The sequence below is a fragment of the Mytilus trossulus genome, chromosome 9 (assembly GCF_036588685.1).
Source record: "Mytilus trossulus isolate FHL-02 chromosome 9, PNRI_Mtr1.1.1.hap1, whole genome shotgun sequence".
Classification (NCBI taxonomy): Eukaryota; Metazoa; Mollusca; class Bivalvia; order Mytilida; family Mytilidae; genus Mytilus; species Mytilus trossulus.
The window spans coordinates 64,047,701-64,073,726 of record NC_086381.1 but is presented as its reverse complement, the minus strand read 5'-3'; the positions used below and the strand labels follow the sequence as shown (position 1 = coordinate 64,073,726).

At 31.3% G+C, this 26,026-nt stretch overlaps 2 protein-coding genes across 2 annotated transcripts; one reads left to right on the top strand and one right to left on the bottom strand.

Annotated features, from left to right (window-relative positions):
- Positions 1–499: 499 nt before the first annotated feature.
- On the bottom strand, positions 500–3,876 carry LOC134684128 (uncharacterized). Its single transcript, XM_063543410.1, has 4 exons — positions 3,604–3,876; positions 3,262–3,396; positions 1,750–1,971; positions 500–816 (listed from the first exon to the last, which is right to left on the bottom strand). Exons 1-4 carry the CDS (start codon positions 3,761–3,763, stop codon positions 599–601), a joined length of 735 nt encoding a protein of 244 aa, XP_063399480.1. The 5' UTR covers positions 3,764–3,876; the 3' UTR covers positions 500–598.
- Positions 3,877–13,832: 9,956 nt separating this feature from the next.
- Positions 13,833–24,616, top strand: LOC134684127 (uncharacterized). The gene is made up of 6 exons (XM_063543409.1): positions 13,833–14,292; positions 19,692–20,008; positions 20,665–20,730; positions 22,739–22,825; positions 23,436–23,564; positions 24,241–24,616. The coding sequence occupies exons 2-6, from the start codon at positions 19,751–19,753 to the stop codon at positions 24,463–24,465; spliced, it is 765 nt and encodes a 254-aa protein (XP_063399479.1). The 5' UTR covers positions 13,833–14,292; positions 19,692–19,750; the 3' UTR covers positions 24,466–24,616.
- The last annotated feature ends 1,410 nt before the right edge of the window (positions 24,617–26,026 follow it).

Below are 26,026 nucleotides of genomic sequence, written 5' to 3'. Positions count from 1 at the left end.
AAATGAAAGAAAATATTTCGTATGTTCATATTTACATGATATCAAAGCACGTTGGGTAAATCATATCTACTTTAAAAAGGCTTCTTTTTTACGTCATAAACTCGTTTTCTGTGCGAATTTCATCACAAAATCCTAAACTCACTAAACAGGAACCTAATGTACAGTAGTTGTCGTTTGTTTATGTAATATATACGTGTTTCTCGTTTCTCGTTTTTTTTTTAATATAGATTAGACCGTTGGTGTTCCCGTTTGAATGGTTTTACAATAGTAATTGTGTGGCCCTTTATAGCTTGTAGTTCGGTGTGAGCAAATGCTCCGTGTTGATGGCCGTATATTAACCTATAATGGTTTACTGTTTAAATTGTTATTTGGATGGGGAGTTGTCTCATTGGAACTCACATCACATCTTCCTATATCTATGAAATTGTAGACCAGTTTCCTATCCAGGATCCAATTAATGAATATTTGCTTGAATAGTAAACTAAATAACTAATACAAAGCCGATATGAAATTCTTTTATTTCATAATGTTTAAATCAAATGCATAAACAGGTTTTTTAATATGCAGCTTCTCTGTTCGTTGTATTTAAATATCATATCTAACTAGATCTGTCATCAACTGCATACACTTTGATCTCTGCAACATGCAAGTACTCTGTACCTTTTATCATCAGTTTTACATATCGTGCATTTTCGTCAGGTTCACATTCAAATATAAGATGAGCTCCGAGTTGTGCAGGTCCAACGTAATGGGCACATAGATGCATTTTATTGTGTGATGGTCCAACAATAATGTCCAAATCATGCAGACGTTCTCCTAAATAATAATATAAAAAAAAAAATTACCGAAAAAATAATCTTGCAAATTATTGTTTCCCTGTATAAGCAGTACCTTGTCCCAAAATAAGTTTTTTATGTGTTTATTCGGCTTATTTGTAGATAAGTTATAAACATCTGCACAATTTCATTGTATATTTCTATAGGTTTCAGTGTTAGATATTTTGGAAATCTCGTCAATATTTCCTCGAAAACAATTAGCGATTTGCTGTTAACGTCCTTGTTGACATATTAAGTACAAACACTTTCGACTGAAATGTGTTTGTTGTTACGTGTTTAACAGCGCGACAAACAGTTAATCAGTTCCAATTATAATGGTATCATAGGGTAAACGAACCGGTGTATTACTATTGCTATTCTAGACATCCAAACGCACTTCCCTGAGTTGTTGCAATGCGTTTCATTTTGGGACTTTTCAAGACTATGAACGTCGTTATGGGGAACATATAAGTATTATGATGCATCCGTCATTGTTTGGGACTCATTATTCAGAAATCGGCATTACGAAATATTTCAAAAATAGTAAGAAATTTACAGTTAACGTAAATATGACTTGTAAATCAGAAAATTTTCCCTTTTGTATAACCTGAGTCTGTAAAGAAAATTACATTGCTCAAACATGAAACAGTGTGTGGGGACTGGTCAAAATACAAAAAAAACCCAGCAAATACGGCAACCCGAGTACAGACAAATTCCGTTGAGCGAACATTTAGAAATTTGTTCAGGAAAAAATACAATGTTTTCCCGTTTTTAAAATATACGGAACAGAAGAGAGAAAAAAAAGAAAAATGCAACAAACAAAAAAAGGAGTGAACGAGTAAAAACTGGAGAAAAATAGATTCATGGTGATTGTTTTCTTTATAACATGACACTAGACAAGAACAAAATATCTACTGAAGCTACTGTTACCCACCTGTCGATTTAGCTCCTTCATTTCTGTTAAAAATTTCAATCCGCTTTATTTGATAGTTTTTTCCTAAATCAACAATCCAATAAGGGGATTGCTCTTTGAGTGTGTGCATGTAAGTGTTCACACTTCCATCAACAGCTCTTGATGCAGACAGTTCCGCTAGAACTGAACTTTGTTCGGCTGGTTTTCCGTGAGCAACTTCTCTTAGGTTAATAGTTCTGTTATCTGAAAAAGAAAAAAAAAACAGATTTCCAACAGCCTGCTTATTATCGTTATTATTATTTCATTAGATTGTTTTCTTTCTTGTTATTTTTTGGCATTTTTCTTATTCTTCAATTTACTCAAAAGATGATGGTAAGGTTTAAAATAAAACCGACAACACTAAAATCTGTTATGTTCTTAATAGGTTCATGAATGTATTTATTATAATATATGAAGGCATTAATACAAGCAATGTATATAGTATTGGCGATAGCCCAGAATTGCTTGCATAGTGAACAACGTTATTTATTAATAATTTACACAAACAAATTTTTTTATTAATAAATAAACCAAATTTTAAAATCATGAATAAACTATTAGGTATAACTTGTTAAATTAATATAAACCTACTACTAACAAAACCAAAATACGATTGACAAGAGTATAGACTGAATATAGAAAAGCTCGATCACTAACGATTTCGACGGCAGGGCTCACCCAAGCAAACCAATAGTTTAGATAAAGTGGAAACCTGTGTCCAACCCAAATACGACAAGTCGTTTCTAGAGATATACCCGAATATGTACAGTTTTGAAAACATATAATTGCATATATATATCATAATATATTCATTGTAACAAATGTAACTTGAATTTTGTCATGACAGCGGCGGGTTAGAAAGTGACAGTCTCTTGAAAAAAAACCGCCCCACTATAAAATTAGTCACGTGTCGTATACCTAGTGCCACAAACCAATAAAACTTATACACTATGTTCCGTTGATATGTTATGAATGCCCCAATTTCATTACTTTCGCAACATGAGAAATTAGGGCGTATTACATTTGCCCCCATTTGGTGATTTAAATGTTTTAAGTCTCCGCACGTTCATTTCACAGGTAATGACTCATGACAGATATAATACAGTTATTATAAAGTTTGAACATATTTGTAAATTTGAATTATATATTTTTCATATTGAATTCTAAAATAGGAAATAAAGTGAATCATAAGATATCATGTAATCGCTGAAGACAAACATTTGCAAATTTCAGAGTAAACAGTAATTTTGTTTGAAACTTTACAGAATAGTTTTTTTTAAACAGTTGGAAATTCCAAGACTTAAGTTGATAATTCCGAGATAAATGTGGATAATTCAAAGATGAAAGTTGATAATTCCAAGATTAAAGTTGACAATTTCTAGATTTAAGTAAATAATTCCAAAATTAAAGTCGACAATTTGAATAAAATTATAATAATTAAAAGTGAGGCTCTAATATGCGGCCGTAGTTTCTAAATACTTATTCAAAAGTTACCTCTCTGTACTGCTTCAAGAAGTTCTTGTAAAATACCGTTATGACGATTCAATATAGCAGTGGTTTCGTTCAACTTTGATTCAACTCTATCCAATGCCAATGACTTTGGTCCAATAACGGATATTATGATATTCCCTGTAAAATTTAAAATAGAGTATTTTGTATTTTTATATTCAATTATTATTATTTTGCACTTTTGCCCAAATATACCATTACAAAAAAGAAAATCTAAATTTTTCGAATGACAAAAACATTTAGATATATAGATAAAAAGTTTTTTTACTGGTAGAAATACGGATATAATGCAAATATTGTTTAAACATAAATGAAACATATAGTTACCTGTAGTCAACTTCCCACGAATTTCATGTAAGATTTTAGCATTCTGATCTAACTTGGCTTCGAGATTTACACATACACCTAAATCAAGCGTCAATACATTTTGAATCAAAAGGATAATGAACAGTAATGGACACTGAATTAGTAATGTTTTCACCATCATCCTTCCACGATTTTGAAATTTTGATTCATTATTTATAACTTTAAATCATATTTATTTACATTATTTACGTGTTAAAAATACAAAATGTTGTGTACACGTCGTAACCTAGAGGATTTCCGACTTAAACTGCGATGTAACTTGGTTTTGTTATGATGAATTAAAACATAAATTTTGAGAAGATTGATACACCGAGTTTAAATTAACCATTCAAATGTCTGTCTTGTATGATTCGTTTGTGTTTTATGCCACTAAATTGGAAATGTTGAAAAAGATGTTATATCGATGAATTGGTGTATTTAACCTTGTGGAGTAATCAAGATTAATTTTGTTCATGAACTGTAGCAGACAGATCAAATGATCATTACACTCAATATTTGATGCATTTATTTTTTAGTTTTTTTAGTCACATCATTACAGATCGTTTATATAATAAAACTGAGAATTGAAATGGGGAATATGTCAAAAAGACAACATCTCGACCAAAGAGCATGTATATATATGTCGTTGTTAATTGATAGTATGTCTCATAGTTGTGTGGTGAAGAGGTGAACGATACGTTGATGTGTGTTGTAAAATGGCCAAAACGATGGTCTTGGACACACATGTTGAGGTTGATACAACAATTGTATTGCAAATAACACACATATGGGCCAAGAGCAAACAATAAAATGACAATTTTCGAATGAGAGAGAAAAGCATATGAGTCCCTGTCATTAAAGATAAAGCTCAAATTGTCAGCCTTTTCTTGCAACTAGATCAGTGATGAAAAATATTGAAAACAACACGTTATTAATTTCTTGCGTCCGAAGCGCTTTTCTGGATTGACCTTTTCTGGATTGACCTTGGAACGCTCAAAGCCAAACATTTGAAATCCAAAGATGTATAAGTACCGAAACCGTTGAAAAGAGCTGTATGTCAAAAAATACCTAAAATAATAGCCAAATTCATCTAAAGCCAACTTTGCCTGAGGGAGTTGAAACCTTGTGTGAAATAATGTGGATTCATTAATATTTGTTTGATACGATTTTCGTGGATTTCGTGGATACAGGGGAACCACGAATTTAAATAATCAACAAATACAGATTATGACGCAGTAGCATCCACGATGTATGGCAACTTACAACCTTTACAATAATGTTTTATCAAAGTGTTTTAGTAGTTTCTTCGCACAAATTTATCAAGTGAAGACTTTTGTAAACATAGAAAAGCAGGAATAACTTTATCTTAATGAAAGAAAAGTACTCAATTTTCGATGAAATTGTATTTTCAACTTCCTAATCATTGTTCTTGATAACGACATACCATTATCTCTACGACAAAAGTGAGCTTAAATTTTTTCAAACACATGGAAACTACTTCAAATTTGGATAAAAAGTTGTTTTACTTCCGTTTAGTTGTTCTGATATTTAAATCAGTATTTATTTTTTTTTGGACAAAATCCAACTTATTTGAAACTACTGGGTCGATGCCACTGCTGGTGGAGATTTATTTCCCCGAGGGTATCACCAGCCCTGTAGTCAGCACTTCTGTGTTGACTTGAGTTTTCATTGATATGTTTATAATTATTTTTGGAAAACTTAGGCTTTTCTACCTCAGGAGTAGATTACCTTAGCTGTATTTGGCGAAACTTTTAGACATTTTTGGTCCTCAATGCTCTTCAACTTAAAGTTTGTACTTTATTTGGCCTTTATAACAGTTTTGATTCAAGCGTCACTGATGAGTCTTTTGTAGACGAAACGCGCGTCTGGCGTAAATGTTAAATTTTATTCCTGGTATCTATGATAAGTTTATTTCATGTTGGTTTATGAATATTTTTGTTTAAATTCAATTGACTGATACATAAATTTGTTCTATATGGTATCACATGTTATGTCATATAAGAATGAACTTGTATATGTTAACCAATCTTTACTGGGAACACCTATTTAACAAGAAACATCATTTTGGAAATCTTATTTTTAAGATGACAACAGTCTGTCTACCTTCGTAACAGTAATTCTGAAACAAATGAACTTAATATGAATTTTTTCCTGATTGTGCAGGTTTTTTTTTGTTATAACAACATGTACGTTTACCGGAATAAATGCAATTGATGAAGATGTGAAATCGGAAACTTTCAAAACAAAGGGTAGCACTAGAATTGTCCAGACCGAAAATACCACCGATGTGTATTATAGGTCCATAATTTGATGTGCAGGTATATGCCTATCATATCCACAATGCTGGTGGCGGGTTATTCCAAAGGAGCATCAACATGTCGTATTGATACTTCTGAGCAATGCTGCGTTGAAACTGAAACATTAGACAAATTGAGGTTTATTCAACGAAACTCATATCGTAAGTAAAATGACATACATTTTGCAATACATTGTTGGTTATATTCCCTTTTAAATCAATGATTGTTTAAACAACAAATGAGCTCATCAGCAGTTCAACAAAAGTAAAATGTCAACGACAAATATGTTCTTCGAATATGTGTGTATAATTAACAAATCAAAAATATTGCAAATGAGAGCTAAAAATTACTAATAGGGTTTTGAATTGTTTAATTTATTGCTGTTGGGATAAGAACCCAATTTTTGAAAGTCTCAACAGTTCTTTATAGGTAGGTTTGTTTAATAGGTCTGAGATATTTATAACAATGTTTTTTTTTATTGTAATACGGGAACCACTTACCATACAATTTTGACCTGAGGCGAGTATGGTTTTTGTTCAATATACATGCATGTTCAATCAAACATTACACTACAGTGGTAATACCATAATCTATTACATAATGAAACACATATATAATTATAGACATGGCATTATTGTTGTTGTCTTCTAATCATGATATGTAATCCTTCTACTACATTACACTACTACTACAAATTGTACAGAGTCTAAAAAGATCATATTTTACTTGATAAGACTCGACATAATCACGACAGTACTTAACTATATTTAACTCTTATCGACTTAGGTCTCTGATTGAGTACTTGATATTAGAGGTACATAGTCTAGATATTGGCTCGAAAACTGCCCGTCCAGTCCCGACTCAGTCTCAACCAGTCTTGAGCTTAAAATGTAGTATCGGCTGGTCAAAATCAGCCCACCTAACTCAATTATGTACTCATCTTAGTACATTCTAGTTTAGTTGGTATTTTAATTCATGGCTGTCAAATTTAAGAATATAATTGATAGGTAAAAAAAAATCTTGAATTTTCAGTTCTGATTTAGTAGGAAATTATTTCTATATTTTTTCAAAGCAACTTGGATTGTCATAATACTTTACAGCTATCCCAATTATATATTGATCTTACACAAAACCAGGTTGTACAGCTATCCCAACTATATATTGACCTTACACAATACTGGGTTATATGGTAGTTTTGTTTATTCCTGTCAAATTTACGTATAAAATCTAAATGGTAAAATAGCTATAATTTACAGTTAAGACTAAATTCAAATAGTCACCTTTATTTATTTTATAAAAGAGGGACGGAAGATACCAAAGGGACAGTCAAAGTCATAAATCTAAAACTGACAACGCCATGGCTAAAAATGAAAAAGACAAACAGACAAACAATAGTACACATGAAACAACATAGAAAACCAAAGAATAAACAACACGAACCCCACCAAAACTAGGGGTGATCTCAGGTGCTCCGGCTCCACATGTATAACTTTTCCAAATCAATTTGGTTTTTTTCTAAAACTACTCAGCTATCTCAATTATATATTGATCTTACATAATGTTAGGTTGTTTGGTAGATTAGGTTGCTGTTGTCAAATTTAATGGTTTGATTAATTAGGCAAATCTAGAATGTTAAGTTGGGATTTAACTAAAATAGTCACCTCTAAATTTGTTTTGAACTTTTTCAAATTAACTCGAATTGTCTTGATAAAATTAACGGTACCAATTTTCTTGCACCAGATGCGCATTTCGACAATACATGTCTCTTCAGTGATGCTCGTGGCCAAAATATTTGAAATCCAAAGCTTATATAAAAGATGTAGAGCTATAATCCAAAAGGTCCAAAAAGTAAAGCCAAATCCGGAAAAGGAATCAGAGCTTTGCATGAGGGAGATACATTCCTTAATTTAAAACAATTTCTAATATTTTGTTACAGCAAATTTAAATAACACAAACAATCCGTATTGTCATGCCAGTACCGAAGTACTGGCTACTGGGCTGGTGATACCCTCGGGGACTAATAGTCCACCAGCAGAGGCATCGACCCAGTGGTAGTAATAAAATTAACGGTACCAATTTTCTTGCACCAGATGCGCATTTCGACAATACATGTCTCTTCAGTGATGCTCGTGGCCAAAATATTTGAAATCCAAAGCTTATATAAAAGATGTAGAGCTATAATCCAAAAGGTCCAAAAAGTAAAGCCAAATCCGGAAAAGGAATCAGAGCTTTGCATGAGGGAGATACATTCCTTAATTTAAAACAATTTCTAATATTTTGTTACAGCAAATTTTAATAACACAAACAATCCGTATTGTCATGCCAGTACCGAAATTTTGAAGCTATCTCAATTTAAAACTGACCTTACAGAAAATCAAGTCGTTTGGTAATTCGGTTCATTTCTGTCAAGTTTAAGAACTAAAATTGCTAAAAATTAAGTATCAAGGATATATCACAACGTTGATTGCTGAACCCCTATTTGACATTTAACATATTATGTTTGTTTGTCCTCATTTTGTTCATACATTGTTGTAAATATAATTGAATTGCAATTAGTTAAATAAAGCATCATAGATATATATGAAAAAGACCACAATCTTCAGATCAATATGATACTTGCAGTGGCAAAAAAATCATGAATTTTAAGTATGAATAAACGGTGTAAAAGATAACGTTAACACTATATATAACAATAATACCAAAACAATATAAGGCCCTTTTTAAAGATGAAGTGTACTGTTGTCACTGTTTCCTCGATTTTACTGAATAAAAAAACTATGCCAAATTCAACTATTATCACTACCAAAGCATATTATGAATCATACATTTTGTTTAAGACTGAAGGCGTACTGTGAAATTCTGTGTTATATATGATTGATTTTTCAATCATCATTATTGTTGAGGCTAAAATGCAAGTTTCTATGATAACCTATTTCTATTTTTATTATTCAAACCAAAATTTCTATCATACGGACGCGCGATATTCCAAAAGTTTTTTTTTCCATCATCACCTATTTACTGTACTTTATTAATATAAATAAGAAATGCAATATTTTGCTATTATTTTAAATATTGTATTATGCAACCGTTCGTTCCGTTTGATCCTTTGTTTATAAAGTAAATAAGCGTTCATGAGCTACATCCATCGACGATCTCATACTCAAAAGATGTTTGAAGCCTAATCAAGTTAAATTACTTCTTTTGTTTCGTTCCATGGTCAAACAAAATTGATCATGTCTTCTACGTATAGGAAAAGTGTTTGTTGATTTGAATAACTTGAGATAAGATTTTTGTTGGTTTTTTTTTCTAAAAGAAAGACTATTTTATTTCGCTATATATAAATTCAAATGAGAAAACATGCTATAAAACAAATCATTAATTGAATCATACATTAAACGGAATCAATAAGTTGTTTCAAAAATATTGACTTCACCAACAATACAAAATTATAAGTGGAGTCTAACAATTTGAATAGTACTTTTAGTGTCAAAAATATGATTATATCGAATTAGGAGATTAGAGAGAAACATCATTGAGACTTATCAATAAAATCTAACTTAAGGTGGTACCCAACACTTTCACTAAAATTAATTTGGCTCGTTTAATTTTTTTGAAATTTTGACAAAGTGTTTACTTTGACCATTTGACAAAAATATAAAAATTTGAAAAAATTTGAACCAACCGTTTTGTCAGAAAAAATACACTGGTTATATAGTAGTTTGACAAACACTTATTTTGATCATTGAGAAGCTTAATATTACCTTAACAACACAATGTAATTAAAACGTTTAGCTGAATTTACAGAGTTATCTCCCTGTAGTGTTAGGTACCACCTTAATACAATTCGACGTACATAAGAAGCCTCCAGCAAAATATATGTGTTTATCCTACAAAACAACTTCGTTATCCTTCTTTCACATTCCATAACGCCTCAGTTTAAATAATAAGTATAAAACAGGTTCATATATGAACCTCACATTCTCATTAAGAAAAAATTCACACACCTAATTGAATGGGCATTCAAAAAATCAGAATGTGAATAAATATGTTCAAACTCTTTTTGGTCATTATTAGTAGCAATAAACAAAAAAACTATGTTAATTGGACTTGCTTTGATACTATATATGCCCTTGAATTTTTACTAGATAACATTTTTTTGTTCGCTTTGGGGATTCCGTATATCGGCAGGTTATCGTAATTCCAATGGGGATTAACTGTGCACCACTTATTGTGGACCTGTTTTTGTATTGTTATGAGTTAAAATTTATGACAAAAATAAGCAAAGACCCATCGAAACAAAATCTGATAAACAAATTTAATAATACTTTTAGATATTTGGATGATAATTTGGCACTCAATAATGACGACTTCAGTATGTATATTAATGAAATATAACCTGTTGAACTTACTTTAAATAAAGCTAAAACTAACAATGACCACTGCCCTTTTCTCGATCTTGATATCTATATACTTTTTTACATTGGTTGGAGGTATAGGGGGAGGGTTGAAATCTCACAAAAATGTTTAACCCCGCCGCATTTTTGCACCTGTCCCAAGTCAGGAGCCTCTATTTTAATTTTAGTTTCTTGTGTACAATTTGGAAATTATTATGGCGTTCATTATCACTGGACTAGTATATATTTGTTTAGGGGCCAGCTGAAGGACGCCTCCGGGTGCGGGAATTTCTCGCTACATTGAAGACCTGTTGGTGACCTTCTGTTGTTGTTTTTGTATTTGGTCGAGTTGTTGTCTCTTTGACACATTCCCCATTTTCATTCTCAATTTTATCTAGCCAGTTTTGATTGTTTGGTTATTTCGATAAATGAAGATAAAACTGTCAGTACTAGTTGTACTCGAATATGAAGATTAACATTTGTGCAAGGTACAAAATACTGACATGGTTAACAAAGCTAAAAACTGTTAGCTGCTATGAGTATGGAAGCACACTATGTAGTTGTATAAAACATGTAAATGGTGCCATAGCAAATTTTTGTTTACAAATTTGTATTTGTATAGTAACGAACTAGGATAATAACATAATGTTGACTACTGTACCCCCATCTTTGACATTTTTACCTACTGTGCATGTTGTTTTATTCCAAAATCGTTTATCAATATTATGAGCTTTTAATATGCGACTGGCAAATACGTAAGAGGTTTAGCTATCTATAAAACCAAGTTTAATCCAACGTTTTCAACTTATGAAAACGTCTGTACCAAGTAAAAAATATGACAGTTGTTGTCCATTTATTTAGTGTGTTTGAGCTTTTGCTTTCGTCCTTTGATTACGGAATTTCTGTTTTGCTATTTTAATTTTCAAAATACTACCAAGTCTAACCACGAACTTAAGTGTGACATTATATGAAATCATTGATCATTGAAATTGACTTACACTTTTAACTGTATACATGTACATACTAGCTGATGTATTAAAGAGTTAGATTTGATCCATTTCCATCAATTTCTATATTTATGTTTTATTCAGACGTATCTGATTTAATTCATGTAGAAGACTCGATATTGCCAGAATTGTCACAAAAAGAAACTTGCGTAGGGATCAAGGAATTTCGAAATCATTCAAGAGGTAAAATATGATAAATTAGAATGAAATAGATATGATAATTTACGAATTTACAAACAAGTTTGAAGATTGGATTTTCTTCTGACCAGTGTTAAGACCAAAATTTTGTCGGAAAATGCCGTTGCCAAGTCAAAAGCATATTGAAAGCGTTTAGTTTTGTCTGTTTATGGAAGCCTCTTTTTTCTTTAGCTTTTGATTGTTTTTTTTTTTTATTAATCTAAGTTGGCTTCTCAATGGTTTCAAAAAAAGTAACATCTTATTTTGGGGATTGTAATGCACAGGTCACAGATAATAATGAAACTGATCATTACATTGCAATGGTAGGAGACATACACTATTTTTGTATCTTTACAATTCTTTTGTACTGTGAATATGGATGATGAACTGACGGCCTTATTAATGTACAAAATGAAGATAGAAAAAAAGCATGTAACACAGTTGAAAACGACATGCACTAAACTACAAGCTCCTTTGACTTTTGATTAACACATGTAGAATTTTTCAAGGTTTAACAAGTTATTTTAATCCATATCCTCCAATAACCTGGGACAGTCGTGCACGAAACAAAACAATCTGGACAAAACGAAAAAAACAAACTGAAAAACCAAATATGATAATGTGTCACAAACAACAACCATTCAGTTATAGACTCCTGACTTGGGACAGGCAGATATAAAATATGGCGGGGTTAAACAAGTTTGAAGGGTTGAAGCATCCCAAAATCCTGACCCAATGGTGTAACTGTACAACATAAGAACAATCTATAAAAAACCGTTGAAAAAGGCTTGATTTATCAGAAGGATACAAATAGAAATACATCAAATAAGACACATATTGGACGTTAACGGGTACTTGTACTTCGCAGTAACCAAAAGACACTAATTATAATTCTGAGAGTATTCGTAGGTACTGACATATAGTTCAAAGCTAATAACAGATAATAAAAAGTATATTTTAATTTCAGATACATGTAGCAGCAATTGGAATCGGGAAAAAGTTGTTGAAGACAAACTTCCAGTAGCAGTGGTAGCACCTATGCCACCTCCACCACCGGATCTACCGAATCCTATCATATAATAATCACATATTCAAATGACTTCGAATGAATGATAAAAAAATTATTAGCAAAATTTTATTAAATAATACTATGTCTGTACAAATCGAAAATTTTTACATGTTCAGTTCGTAATATTTAGGTAAAAATGTTTGAATTTTTAAATGTTTTAATGTACTGCATGGACTCACTTTACCCAGACATTATATGATGCAGAGACCGCGTATTATCGATTTGTTTCATATCATAAATGTAGCTTACATGTGATGTATAGAGCATGGCTTCAGGACTATTTAAAAAAAAGTGAATACCGTTATGCTGCTTGTTTATTTTTGGGTAATATTTATAGATTAATCAAATCAGTGATGTGTGTTACCATTACTTTTTTTTTAAATTTTAAACATATTTTATTATTAATCACCCGTAACATCAACTATCAGTGGTCAAGGAAAGCAACTAAGGGGCACCAAATTTAACAGTCTTATTTGTCGGGGGAAAAAGCAAATGAGAAAAGCATCCCATTATAAATAATTATCACTCTTAAGATAAATTGATAAATCAAATAGTTAGCCCTCTTTCATGTAAGTAATATCAAGGATAATCTGTTTTTTTTAAAATATTTTAATCTACTTACATGACGTTAGATTACCACAGTACCTTTCAAAAAAGAAAGACACAGCGTATTTTCATCTGTTTGAACATTTTGAAATAATATTTTTACCTCAGATTTGATGTAAATATATAACATTAGGTATATTTTAACAAATAGTGTATACGATTATAATTCTTCTTAACCTCGTTTTCAGGAATTTATTACATTTCTTAAAAGAGCTACGTTTACAAAAGGTAAAATTGATGTTCCTGCCGGTGTCACGGACCAATAATACATTATTCTGCATAGGCATTAATTTTTTCCATATTGTTATATATGCCTGTACCAAGTCTGGAATATGGCAGTTGTTATCCATTCTTTTGATGTGTTTGAGCTTTTGATTTTGCCATTTGATTAGTGACTTTCCGTTTTGAATTTTCCTCAGAGTTCACAATTTTTGTGATTTTACTTTCCATTTGCGATAAATTGTGTTACAGCATTTAAACGATTATTGCTATTGTTTGAAAAATATTTCTGAAGATTATAAAGTGGAGATATTGTATGCATTGTTTTTTTTTTTTTTTTATTGTATTTCGATTATTTCGACATATTTCAAAACGAATCAAAACTTTCTCGCGATGAATATTATAATATTTCATTACAATCATTTCTGATTTTAAGAGGTTTTTACATTACCTTTTGTAGAGAAAACACATAAAGCATCTGCAATTTGAGTTCTTTTTAAAATTTGCATGAAGGCATAAATCCATAATGAGAAAACATTGAAAAAATCACGAAATTCCTAAGATGACGACACAGAGAATATCGGAGTTTATAAAGTCTAAAAAAACGTGCAATAACACTTTTGTATCCACCGTTTTCAATTGACATTTGAAAATATAATTTTGATTATTCCTGGACGAATTAAATTAATCAAAATGTACATATTAATAATAACTATATCAATATTGTGTTATCAAAACCAGTACGCTCGGTAGGGTGTTCCGAGATATTGCACTGTAAAACCCCAAATTACATCACTGAGATAAAAGATTTGATATCATAAATTTAGCGTCAGTATTTATCACAATAAAGGGGAAACATTGTTTCTACAGGTAATCTACAGGTAAGAGTTGTTTCATATTTTTAATGAAAAATTTAGATTAGTCTTCTACAATCGGACTACGTGTTATAGATATTCTTTATTTCTTGCGCGAAGTATACCTATGAACTGAACTACAGAAAAATGTCTGTAACATGTTTTTAAGACTGATTTAAAATGAACTTTACGAATTAGCTGTTCGAAAATTATTAACTTAGCGGTTTTTATTCTCGTATTAACATAGAGTACATGTACAAGTATATCACTATACATGTTAAAAAAGTAATAAAAATACTGATATATCCATTAATCGTTTTGTTTGTATTCTATGTTTTAATAAAGTTTTTTTTTTTTTTTTTTGTCGTTTTATTCATTTTTTTAATGATAAGTGAGGATTATCTGAATTTTAAAGTGAAAAAAGCTTTCTTGTATCAAATAGCTTTGATAATGTATCTGATGTCGGTTCATCAGTTATGGTTGTTTATAAGATATAGAAGAATGTGCTTTAACTTTTATCTCTTTCTGTGTACTCAAAATCAATATTGATAATGTTATACACAGTACATCCACACATTTGTTAACAAATATTATCTATATTCTAATAGAAGATGACGTTTAACATGTTAGTTACCCCGATTTTGTGTTTTGTCCATGGATTTATTAGTTTTGAACAGCGCGGTATACTACTGTTGCCTTTATTTAAATCTGAATTTTCATATCGCCAAAAACTAAGCACTCTACATTAACCACGAAGGGGTAGAAGTTGCAGTTATTAAGTATCATTTGTTTCATCTTTGAAATTCGTTATCCATGAAAACATAAAGCCAATGTATGTGCTACTTCTGTCTTACAATTATTACTATGTAGTTTCAATTTCAACAATGATTCAAAATTCATATTATATCATTTGTATATTTTCAATACAATTGCAGACGGGATAGAAGACACCTGTTATTCATTTTTATTTTTTTTGTAATTTTAAATTAAGTTAAAAGAATTTAATTTTTAAGTTGTTCAAAGATTGACTGATGTTTTTTTTTATTTTCGTCGTGTTCCGATATTCCTATTCGATTATCCCTTTTGTTCAAATGTGGTATTTTCGTTCTTTATAAAAAAAATATGTGCTATAACTCTTAATTTAAGTGTTTTCATATAATTTTGAATATTAAGATTTTTGTCCATATAAACGAGCATACAAACGTCCTTCAAGATCAACACACACATTTACGTATAATCATGTTTTTCGTCATCATTATCATTGCATTCCTTACCCAGAATGTTTCGTTACTATAGCACTGTGTCTAAACCACACCGGCAAAATTTGTTCGGACTCGATGGTATCTAACATCCGGCACAATGACGGGAACATTAATAGACAGAAGGCAACTAGGTTTCTCCTTATTTTTTTTTATTTTTTATGATATCGAAAAAGATATATACATATACAACTATTTTCTATTGTGATATGCAATATTTTCTACAACCGTTATATATTAACGGAGAAATAAGTAAAAAAGCACGTCAAAATAACGAATTTAGTGAACCTTGCCTCGAAATTGTGTAATTTATCGTTAAATTGTTCACATTGTACGGAAATAAAGGTACGAGAAGATAGATACTGACACGGAGATTGCAAAACTTGTTTTTATGAACAACCAATTTTGTATATCTGTGTATGGAACGAAAGAAATGGGTCATGTCAAAATGACACTGGCCGGTTTCGTCAATATTTACCACCCGGTTTGGTCATAGATTTCACAATGCATAACCCGGTTTGGTCAAATGCAATCTATACGTCTTCTAGATTCGCCACTTATATTATAAAGCGTATACCGAATTAAAATATTGTAAGAAATAAGAAAACAGGGACACCCGCGAAATCGGATTATGTGAGTCTGATTATATTTATTATGAACATTCTCATTGATATTTTTAAACAAACGACACTTAGTGATTCGATTTCATAGCGTTTTGAACTACATGCATTTGTATAAAGCTGCATATGTCAAAAGTTAGAAGGTTTGACTGTAACATCTACAAGTATGGAACACAGATTAACGATTTTTTTTCCTATTTGCCATATGTCCATTGCCCTTGACCTAATTTCTATATTATTTTTCCTTCGGCCAGAGATCTTCACCATACATTGAATTGCGACCATTTAAGCATTTGTGACATGTCAGTGCGTACACTTAAGTCTAAATAATATGTCTTATTTTTTTTATTGAAAAAAAACCGCCAGTGAAGTTGTTTGCTATGTACGATCCGGTTCGTGAAATTTGAAATTTTCTGTTGTTACACATTTGTTTTTAAATTCAAGAACGGTGTAATTTTGTTTGGAATTCTTTATTGTTTTTAGCTCACTTGACCAAACAGGAAAAGTTTTTTTTTTCATCACTTGGCACCGGTCGACCGTTGTTCATTATCTTTCAATACAATTTTTTACATAAATGTTCACATCTGAAATTACTAGGCTGCATTTAACAAACCTAATTTAAAATCATATGTCTTTTTAATAATAATTAGGGTATCTAGTTTTAAAAAGTTTACTGTGACCCCGCTTGTCAACCAAGATGGCCTTTATGGCTCAGAAATAAACAAAGGGGGGCATGCAAGTGCATGATGTCAATTATTTAAAAACAGCCGTAGACATAGACAATTCGAAAGGGTCAGATGATTATCTTCAAAATCTTGAGCTCTACCATTTGTCAATTTAGTATAAAATTCTCACAATAGTTCCTAAAGGAGTTATTGCATTGCCCTTAAATGACGAATTTGAAGTTCTTTTTATCTATTTCTATCTATTATTTTCAAACATATCTATAAAAGTCATATAGCAAAAACGACTTAGGAAGTCAAGAAGATATACAAATAAATCGACTTGGCCGATATCCTAATAAAACTTTTGACCTTTAATTAAGAGTTTTTGTTTTCATTTCATTGCGTTTTAACACGCCCGTCAAAATTTTGACAGGACGTATTATTGCATACATCCGTCCGTCCGTCTGTCCTTCCTTCCATCTGTCCGTTCCACCATCTATCAGTCATTCTGTCCGGCCGTCCGTCTATCTATTCGTCCAGCGTAAACATGTCGCACTATAACTTTAGAACAGCTTATCTAGTTTTCATGAAACCTAACAAAGTTTTTTCTTGAAATGGTGAAACGACCTGTAAAACTTTTAGTGAAAATCAAATGAAATCGTTTTGAGTTACAGAACTTTGTAAGTAAAACAGGAATGTGGTTTTTTTAACATGTCGCGCCATATCTCAAAACGATTTATCATTATTGGATCAAACTTTACACACCTCTTAGTAATATTAATCTTAACTTCTGCATACTTTTTGGTGATGTTTTAAATTTTGTTGATTACGCGTTATTTAGGATTTTTTTTGTAAAAAAAGGGGGGTCACATATTGCGATGCATCCCAAAACCTATATAAAAAAATATCATAGTGTTAATGTTAAAAAAAATAATAATATATCAGCGTTTGCCACTGAGGATTTATATTCCATTTCAAATTAGTTTTAAGATCAGTGAAATAACGGATACGTCTTTCATTAGGAAAATGTGTAGACTATAATTACACTGTACCTCTGTAAATAAATGTAAACACGCCAAGTTAACTTTATAATAAATGTATATTTAAATTCTGTAGAAAGACACTGTACAGATCCGTGTTAATGTTGCTTTTCATAAATTGTTGGTTTTAAAAAAATACAAAAAACCGGGTGATATATATAGACGAAACCGGGTGATTGTTAGTAAACAACAATGACGAAACCGGTGTATTTTAATTTGACATGACCCATTTCTTTCGTTCCATACACAGAAATACAAGTATTGAGATGCTCATAATGACAAGTTTTGCAATCTCCGTGTCAGTATCTATCTTCCCGTACCTTTCTTTCCCTACAATGTGAACAATTTAACGAGAAATTAAACAATTTCGAGGCAAGGTTCACTCAATTCGTCATTTTGACATGCAATTTTTACTTATTTCTTCGTTAATATAGGACGGTTGTAGAAAATATTGCAAATCACAGAAGAAAATAGTTGTATATGTATATATATTCTTCGATATCATTAAAAAAAAAAAAAAAAAATATGGATAAATCTATCTTTCTTCTCTCTACTGATGTTCCGTCATTGTGCCGGATGTTAGATACCATCGAGTCCGATCAAATTTTGTCCGGTTTTGTTTAGACACAGTGTATAGGGACATGTATTCTATACAAAACTACGTTTTAAAGAACCACAAAAATATTGCGAGGTCATTGCTGGTTTGATTATAATAATTTGTGTACCATTAAAACCATATTGCCTCCACTCTTCAAAATGTGGACTGCAATGCAGACATGTAGGTAATGCGGTTCGGATTTTTTTTCAAATTTCACACGCAACTAGGGAGGAACATGTTGCAATCACTATTGTTGATTTTTTTTCTGTTGCTATGTAAGATCAAATTCATAAATATTGAGAAAATTGCTTTGAGTTCTTCTTTGAAATTTGTTGATGCTTTGATCCATTATTCACTTACATGTCTGGATTTGTTAATTGTTTCCGTTTTTTTTCTTCTGGGAAATCTGAATTATTTGACTAGAAGTCAACCTTATTCTAAAAGATATCAGTGTTTTGTACGATGATTGGTTTTTGGTTATACACTGGTTCATGAAAACCAATTACACAAATTTTCAAAACAATACAAGAAACTATAGAATTCGTCAATTTAATAACTTATCTTGTCAACATTTTTCATAGATATTGACATTTTGAGCATTTTTGTTTTGTTAAAGTTGTATGTCTATTTAAGTGGTTATTTTATAAGATGATTAACAGCTATCGGCATTTTAGAGCCATTGTGACCATGTTGGTATGTTGCAGTGTAGAAACATACATACGTTATGTGAGATACATTGTGGGCTAGATTGCAATTGGTTTAGAGAGAATTTGAAACCAAGTTAACAAGGACCAAGTGGTATCAATAGCTCACATGAAATGAAGGGACAATTGACCTAACTAGTAGCTATAAAGTCGCAATGTCTAACGTACAATATATTTCGTAATAAAACACAAAAGAAACTCAGTATCCAGATGTTTTAAACATTTTATTTCTAGTGCATATACAGGAAAAACAATAAATAAAATTTCTGTGTGACGCAAATTTCTTGATTTACAATCATCAGGAACACAGATCATGACGAAAGTAAAAAAAAATGTGAGTGCTTGAACAACACTGATTGATAAGTTATTTTCATTTTCAGCAACAAACCATCCTTGATAATTGATTAGAAAAAAACAACATACATATTTATCAAACATAATTTAATAATCAATAGCAGTTCATATTCTTTTTCCTTCATCTCTGTCGTCCAATTAGTAACCTACCTTTTATAGTTTCCTATTCTATTTCTCATTTAACAGGTACATGTACATGTGAAAAAAACTATTTTATTAGAAGAAACAAAAATCAACAAGTGAGCATGAATATACAGAATACAGATAACGAAGCCTCCAACGAATATCGAGTGAAGTCGCTGAGGGTGTTTGGCGGGATACAGATTGTGATTGGTGTACTATGTGGAATTCTGAGTTTAGCTGGAGTAATCACTGACAGTGTAAATCTGAGTAAAAGTTGTGATTACAATGATAATTCTAATTACAATTATGATGGTGATTACTATCCGTGTTCATCACCACTCCTTGCTTACGATATAATTTGTGTCATCTTTTCAGGATGGGTGAGATGTTAAATTATTTAAAAAAAAAATATTATATCAAGATTAAAAAAAATTACTACATTTTATCAATAAAGAAATTAAACCAAAACACAAAAGTGGACACTATAAAACCTATTGAAAGTTCTCCCTTCACACACGAAAAACACACACACAACTTTAAAAAAAACAAATCATTCGAAATACTGATTATTAAAATGAAAATGCAAAATGATGTTAAGGCTAAAGGGTTTTGTATTGTGCTAGGGCTTGATACTTTAACATTTAAGAAAACAATGATTTTACGGCGGTATCTTGTAAGAACTGACTGAAAAAAATCGATATTTGCGTGCCACTAGAACATTGGAATATCATCTTTGTGAGCATGATCTTGAGAATGTGCAAACCGACGTGTCAGTCATGTTCAAAGACGTTTTGAGGATTAATATTACATTTTTGTTACCGGCAAAACACAAAATAATAATTAGTAACGATTGATTTTCCTTGCAATTTCCCCCCTCAGTCATATATTTATCAGAATTTTTAAAACTTACAGTATGTTGCATTTGATAGATTGAATAATTTTTGATAGTGATTCCAATTATATTTTCCTGGTAATAAAAAAATAACACGCACTTATATTGTCATTCGGTGATCAGCTTTATCTATATCTTTTATAGTTTATACTGACAGGAACTTTTCCATTTTGCATGACCCCGAGGCGTCAAAGTCGCTGGAAATGTTTGGTAAGCACTAGTGTTCATTTACAATAAACAATCAAACATAACTTAATTCAAATTAAATCAAATTTGTCTTTAAATCCCTAACAATGCACAATCAGGGAAGCACTAAAACTACCGTTAAGGTAAGGATAACTAAGCCAACAATAAGATCGAATATACATCGGTATATGCATTAATGCAATAAGCTAGACAAAGAGAGTTATAATAAAATTAAGAATGAAAATAGGGAATGTGTCAAAGAGTCAACAACTCGACCATAGAGCAGAAAAAATAGATAAGTACTCAAATCAACATATTTTGTAAACTTTTTCAAAATCATAAAGAGTTCCTCCAACAATGACAGGAAAGAGCAACACTCGTTCCATATAGTATGCTTTACAATGTATAAGCATAGCATAGAATAATTAATATTTAGTTGGGTTTTTTGTCACAGTAAACATGACATTGGACGATGGGTGTAACATCTGCTTACCTCCTTCCTATCTGATATCATCCTCAGTGTTGATAGGGTTCGTGTTGCTCAGTCTTTAGTTGTTGGTGTTATTTTGTATTTACTGTTGCTTGTCTTTAAGTATTTGTTTATTTTTAGCCATGTTCTATGCAGTGTTTGTTTTTGACTTATGAGTTAAAATGTCTCTTTTGGTATTTTTATCTTCTTTTGAATTCCTTAGAATGTTCTGTACAGGGTTATTATTTACAATATTTATATAGCGCATTCATTATCTAAATAAAATTTGAAGTGCTTTGAGTAATTTTAATTATATAATGAATGCGCTATATAAATATTGTAAATAATAATAATTTGTTGTTATAGAAATTATGGTTGGTGTCACATACGAGACAGCATTTGCTTACTTTTCCGAAACAGTTTTTTTTTTGGTTACTGTTGTTCGGTCTTTGTTATACTCGATCCAAATTATATCTGGAAACATTAGGACAAACTATATAGATTTGAGAAGTTTGGGTATGAGTGCATATGAGACAACTCACCATCCAAGTCATAATTTGTAAAGGTAAACCATATATGTTAAAGTATGGTCTTCATCACGGAGCATTAGCTCAAATCGAACAGCAATATGTAAAGGGCCCCTAAAATTGCTAGCGTAAAAAACACTCAAACGGCCAAAACCAACGATCTATATAAAAAAAACAAGAAAAGAGAAACATTTATGAACAACATCAACAAATGACAACCACTAAGCATTAGCTACCTGACTTAGAACAGATGCAAACAAAAGCAACGGGTTTACTGTTTTAATGAGTACCAAACCTTCACCTATACCTAAATCATTAGTGTATCATCAAAACAGAAAAAGAAACACTGCAAAATATAGTTGAAATGGCTGAACTTAGTTTAAACAAATATAAAAACATAAAAATAGGCCATTAGTTTTTTCTCGTTTAAATTAATAAACATTTGCTGTTTGGGGTCTTTTATAACTGACTATGCGGTATATGCTTTGTTCATTGTTGAGGTCCGTACATTGACCTATAGTTGTTTATTTTCTGTGTCATAAGATCTCTTATGGAAAGTTGTCTCATGAGAAATCATACACATCTTTTGATATATACAAACCAGTGAATATACACGGAACGAAAAATCTGATCTATGACATAATTCAAATCAAGAAAATAAGGGGATAGATAATACAAATTTCAGAAATCAAACCGTAACCTTTATTTTAATTGGATTTGACTTGCAACTGTTTAATCCGTTTTTGTTTGATGTGCGTGTATTTTTTGTCCAATCTCCCTCTGTATGTTAATCTTAACTTATTCACAAACATTCGGACATTTCTCAAATGCTAAAAGTCTTGAAAAATTTCTAGCGCTACAAATATTATTTAAATATAACGTTTTTTCATATACCATTTGCATAGATTGACAACGGTCTGCACTCCAACAAAGTTAAATAGAAATGTGTGTGTTTGTCTGCTTACTTGCTTCTGTTTTCTTTGACGATCTATCCAACAACACTGATATATACAGATATACATTTTTTTAACTACAGAAAATTGCGTTCATGGTTTGTTGTATTGTCAGTGCATCCTTGTTTGTACCAACAGTATTTAGTTTGGGAGTTGTCGGAGCAATTTCTGTAAGTATCATTCTATTCATCTTTTTTGAAAATTGTCTTTATTAGATGTAGGTATCTTGAGAAAATTTGAAAATTAATAAAACACGAATTTTGATAATTCAATTAAAGAAGATGCAAATGAGACAGTAACAACCAAACATACCAAATAGCCAAAACTTTATCAAGAAGTAAAAAACTGTCATTAATTGTAATCATGTCTCTTAGCATGTTGTTCAACTCTTAATAGCCGTAGACGAATAACCATCAATTTCGAAAGATGTAAACATATGAATATTACAATATCGTAATTACATCCAAACTATACGTCATATTTAAGCTACTAACAATTGCAGGAAAACATTTTTTATGTATGTTAAATTGTATACTAAATGTAGAAGAGGACACAAACGTATGTTATGCTGTAGTTGACGAATCCATATATAAATTTTATTATTTTATTTTAATATTTATAAATAACTAATTCTGTATTCCATAGAAACCAATCGACGTTTAATAAACATACAATTAGATATCACAGCGATTATATTCGTATCAAATGGCTATTTTGAGTGTTATTATTCTGTATAATAATTCAATTTTCTATAAAATAACTAATTATGTATTTATATAGCGAGCAGAATATGAAAGTGTTGCTAAAGTGTTGTCGTCTATCATTGCACTGTTGGGTTTTGTTGAATTGGTCATAGCCATAGTTGCATCGTCCTTCTGCTGTTGCTGCTCATCATTTGGTTCATCAGAGGTAAGTAAGTACTTTATTCCAATACTGTAAATCGGGAAATATTTGAGTCGTCTTTATTTCGCGATTTTCCGTCAAAATCTACATTCACGCCGTTTAGAATTGACGATGTCCCGGTGGTGTTCTCTATAAGTTTGTTTTTTGAATTATTTGAAAATATTCGCGGTCGTTTAACTTTTGCATTTCAACTCTCACCCCGAAAATAAAACTGCAGCGAAAATTTCCCTGTTTAGAGTAACACCTCATGTAGGATCATCTCTGGGCGGGATTTTCCCGCTGTGTTACTGGTTCATTGTTGACCTTTGACTGTTTCTTTGAACTCTTTGGTCGTGTTGTTTTCTCTTTAACACATTGCCCATTGTCATTTTCAATATTATCCTTGCTTTGAATAGATTTCCAGCCTGCATTTTTTTTAAATGTGCTATATGTACATTGCGATAATTACGATAATTTGTTAATAAACATTTAGTAGAACAATTCAATATTGTTTTATTTTCCTCCCTCAGTGAAAAGTCAGTTTTCAAGTGACCAATACTGTATCAGCTGATTATCCAAAAGAAATGCTAAACACAATTAGTTGCTTTTTATAGTATAAAAAAGTGTTTTATATTTGTCAACACAATGGAAATTGTTTATACTATAGTTAAACTAATGTCTGCTTTTTTTGATCTGTTTACAGAGAACATTCGTGTACATCACTGCCGGACCGCAAACAAATGTACTTGGAATGCCAAATACCCAAATTATTCAGACTGTAACCGGACAGAACGTATCTGCCGCGCATACTGGTGTTTATCCTGCAGGAATGATGATGCAACAATATCCGGTTTCTACACCTCAGTTTACAGCTGCTGCTCCAGGTCAAGGGGTCAATAATCAATCACCACCACCTTACAAGATATAACTGTTTAGGATATTTATTCAGCATATGCTTTTTGGAACTCTTATCAGTTTTTATGTTTTCCTTCAAAATTAAAACATATGGCTTTTTGCATAAACATGATAACATATGTAAATTATAAACGCAATTTGAAAAATAAAAATTAACGTCTTTATTTCGGAGATACGATTTTCTCAAGTAACACTTATTTTATAAATAATTGAACACTGTGTATTCCATTTTAAAACAACTTTACGCTATATGTTACATGTTCCTGTCCGAAGTCGATTGTTGCTGTGTTGCAGATTTGTTTTCGTTCACCTTTTTGTACATAAATTAGGCAGTTAGTTATCTCATTTTTGGAACTTTGATATCGTATAGATTTTGCGAATTGTCAAAGGTCATACGGAGACCTATAGTTAATTTGTCTGTGTCCTTTGATCTCTTGTGGAGAGTTTTCTCATTGGAAATCATACCAAGTCTTTTTTTCGGTGTCGTTTGGTCTCTTGTGGAAAATTTTCTCACTGGGAATCATACTAAATCTTTTTTGTCATTTGGTCTCTTGTGGAGAATTGTCGTACTGGGTATCATACCAAGTCTTCTTTTTTAATGACAAAGATAACATACTAATGAACCCCAAATTATGTAAAGAAATTACACCATATGAATATGTTCCTTGGATATTTTTGTTGTTTTACTTTTTGGCATAGTTTTTATTTAATTTCTGATTAATTTCACCTGATAATAGACTAACCCCGGCAACAATAACAAAAATGAATATTGTTTCAAAACCTCTTCCGATAAAATTGTTCTCTCATTGCCAATGTTCCAATAACAACAAAAATTGTCGAGGTTTTAATGGGTGGACACTTTTATGCACGTTCGAAGAATTTCTTATCAAAACAAAAAGGTTCTTTCATCCCGAAATAATTTGAATGTTTGAAACAAAAGATTTGTAACAGCGTGTTTCAAATTGCGAGAATATAAAAAAAGAAGATGTGGTATGATTTCCAATGAGACAACTGTCCACCAGAGACCAAAATGACACAGACATTAACAACTATAGGTCACCGTACGGCCTTCAACAATGAGCAAAGCCAATACCGCATAGTCAGCTATAAAAGGTCCTGATAAGACAATGTAAAACAATTCAAACGAGAAAACTAATGGCCTTATTTATATAAAATAATGAACGAAAAACAAATATGTAACACATAAACAAACGACAACCACTGAATTACAGGCCTCGTACTTGGAACAGGCACTAAAATAATGTGGCGGGGTTAAACATGTTAGCGGAATCCCGACCCTCCACCTAACCTGGGACAGTGGTATATCAGTACAACATAAGAACGAACTATGAAAATTAGTTGGAAAAGACTGAACTCATCAGATGGACAAAAAGACAAGTGGACGTGGCCCGGTATTTATACAACCCAACTCAAATTTGAAATGGCAGCTGTAAATTGAAAAAATCTTCTCAAGTTATTTTACAGTTTTCCTACTTACTAGTGTTTTAAACTTTACAATATTTAAATAGTTAGTGCAATTAAAAAAAATTTGTCAAATTAAATATTCTACATGA

Excerpts from the sequence above, each read along its gene's own strand:
- LOC134684127 (XM_063543409.1), top strand. The coding sequence starts at position 19,751 with ATGAATATACAGAATACAGATAACGAAGCCTCCAACGAATATCGAGTG. Across the intron at positions 20,731-22,738 it reads AAAGTCGCTGGAAATGTTTG|AAAATTGCGTTCATGGTTTG; the intron begins GTAAGCACTAGT and ends TTTTAACTACAG. Across the intron at positions 23,565-24,240 it reads CATCATTTGGTTCATCAGAG|AGAACATTCGTGTACATCAC; the intron begins GTAAGTAAGTAC and ends ATCTGTTTACAG.
- LOC134684128 (XM_063543410.1), bottom strand. The coding sequence starts at position 3,763 with ATGATGGTGAAAACATTACTAATTCAGTGTCCATTACTGTTCATTATC. Across the intron at positions 3,397-3,603 it reads TCGTGGGAAGTTGACTACAG|GGAATATCATAATATCCGTT; the intron begins GTAACTATATGT and ends TAAATTTTACAG. Across the intron at positions 1,972-3,261 it reads TCTTGAAGCAGTACAGAGAG|ATAACAGAACTATTAACCTA; the intron begins GTAACTTTTGAA and ends TTTCTTTTTCAG.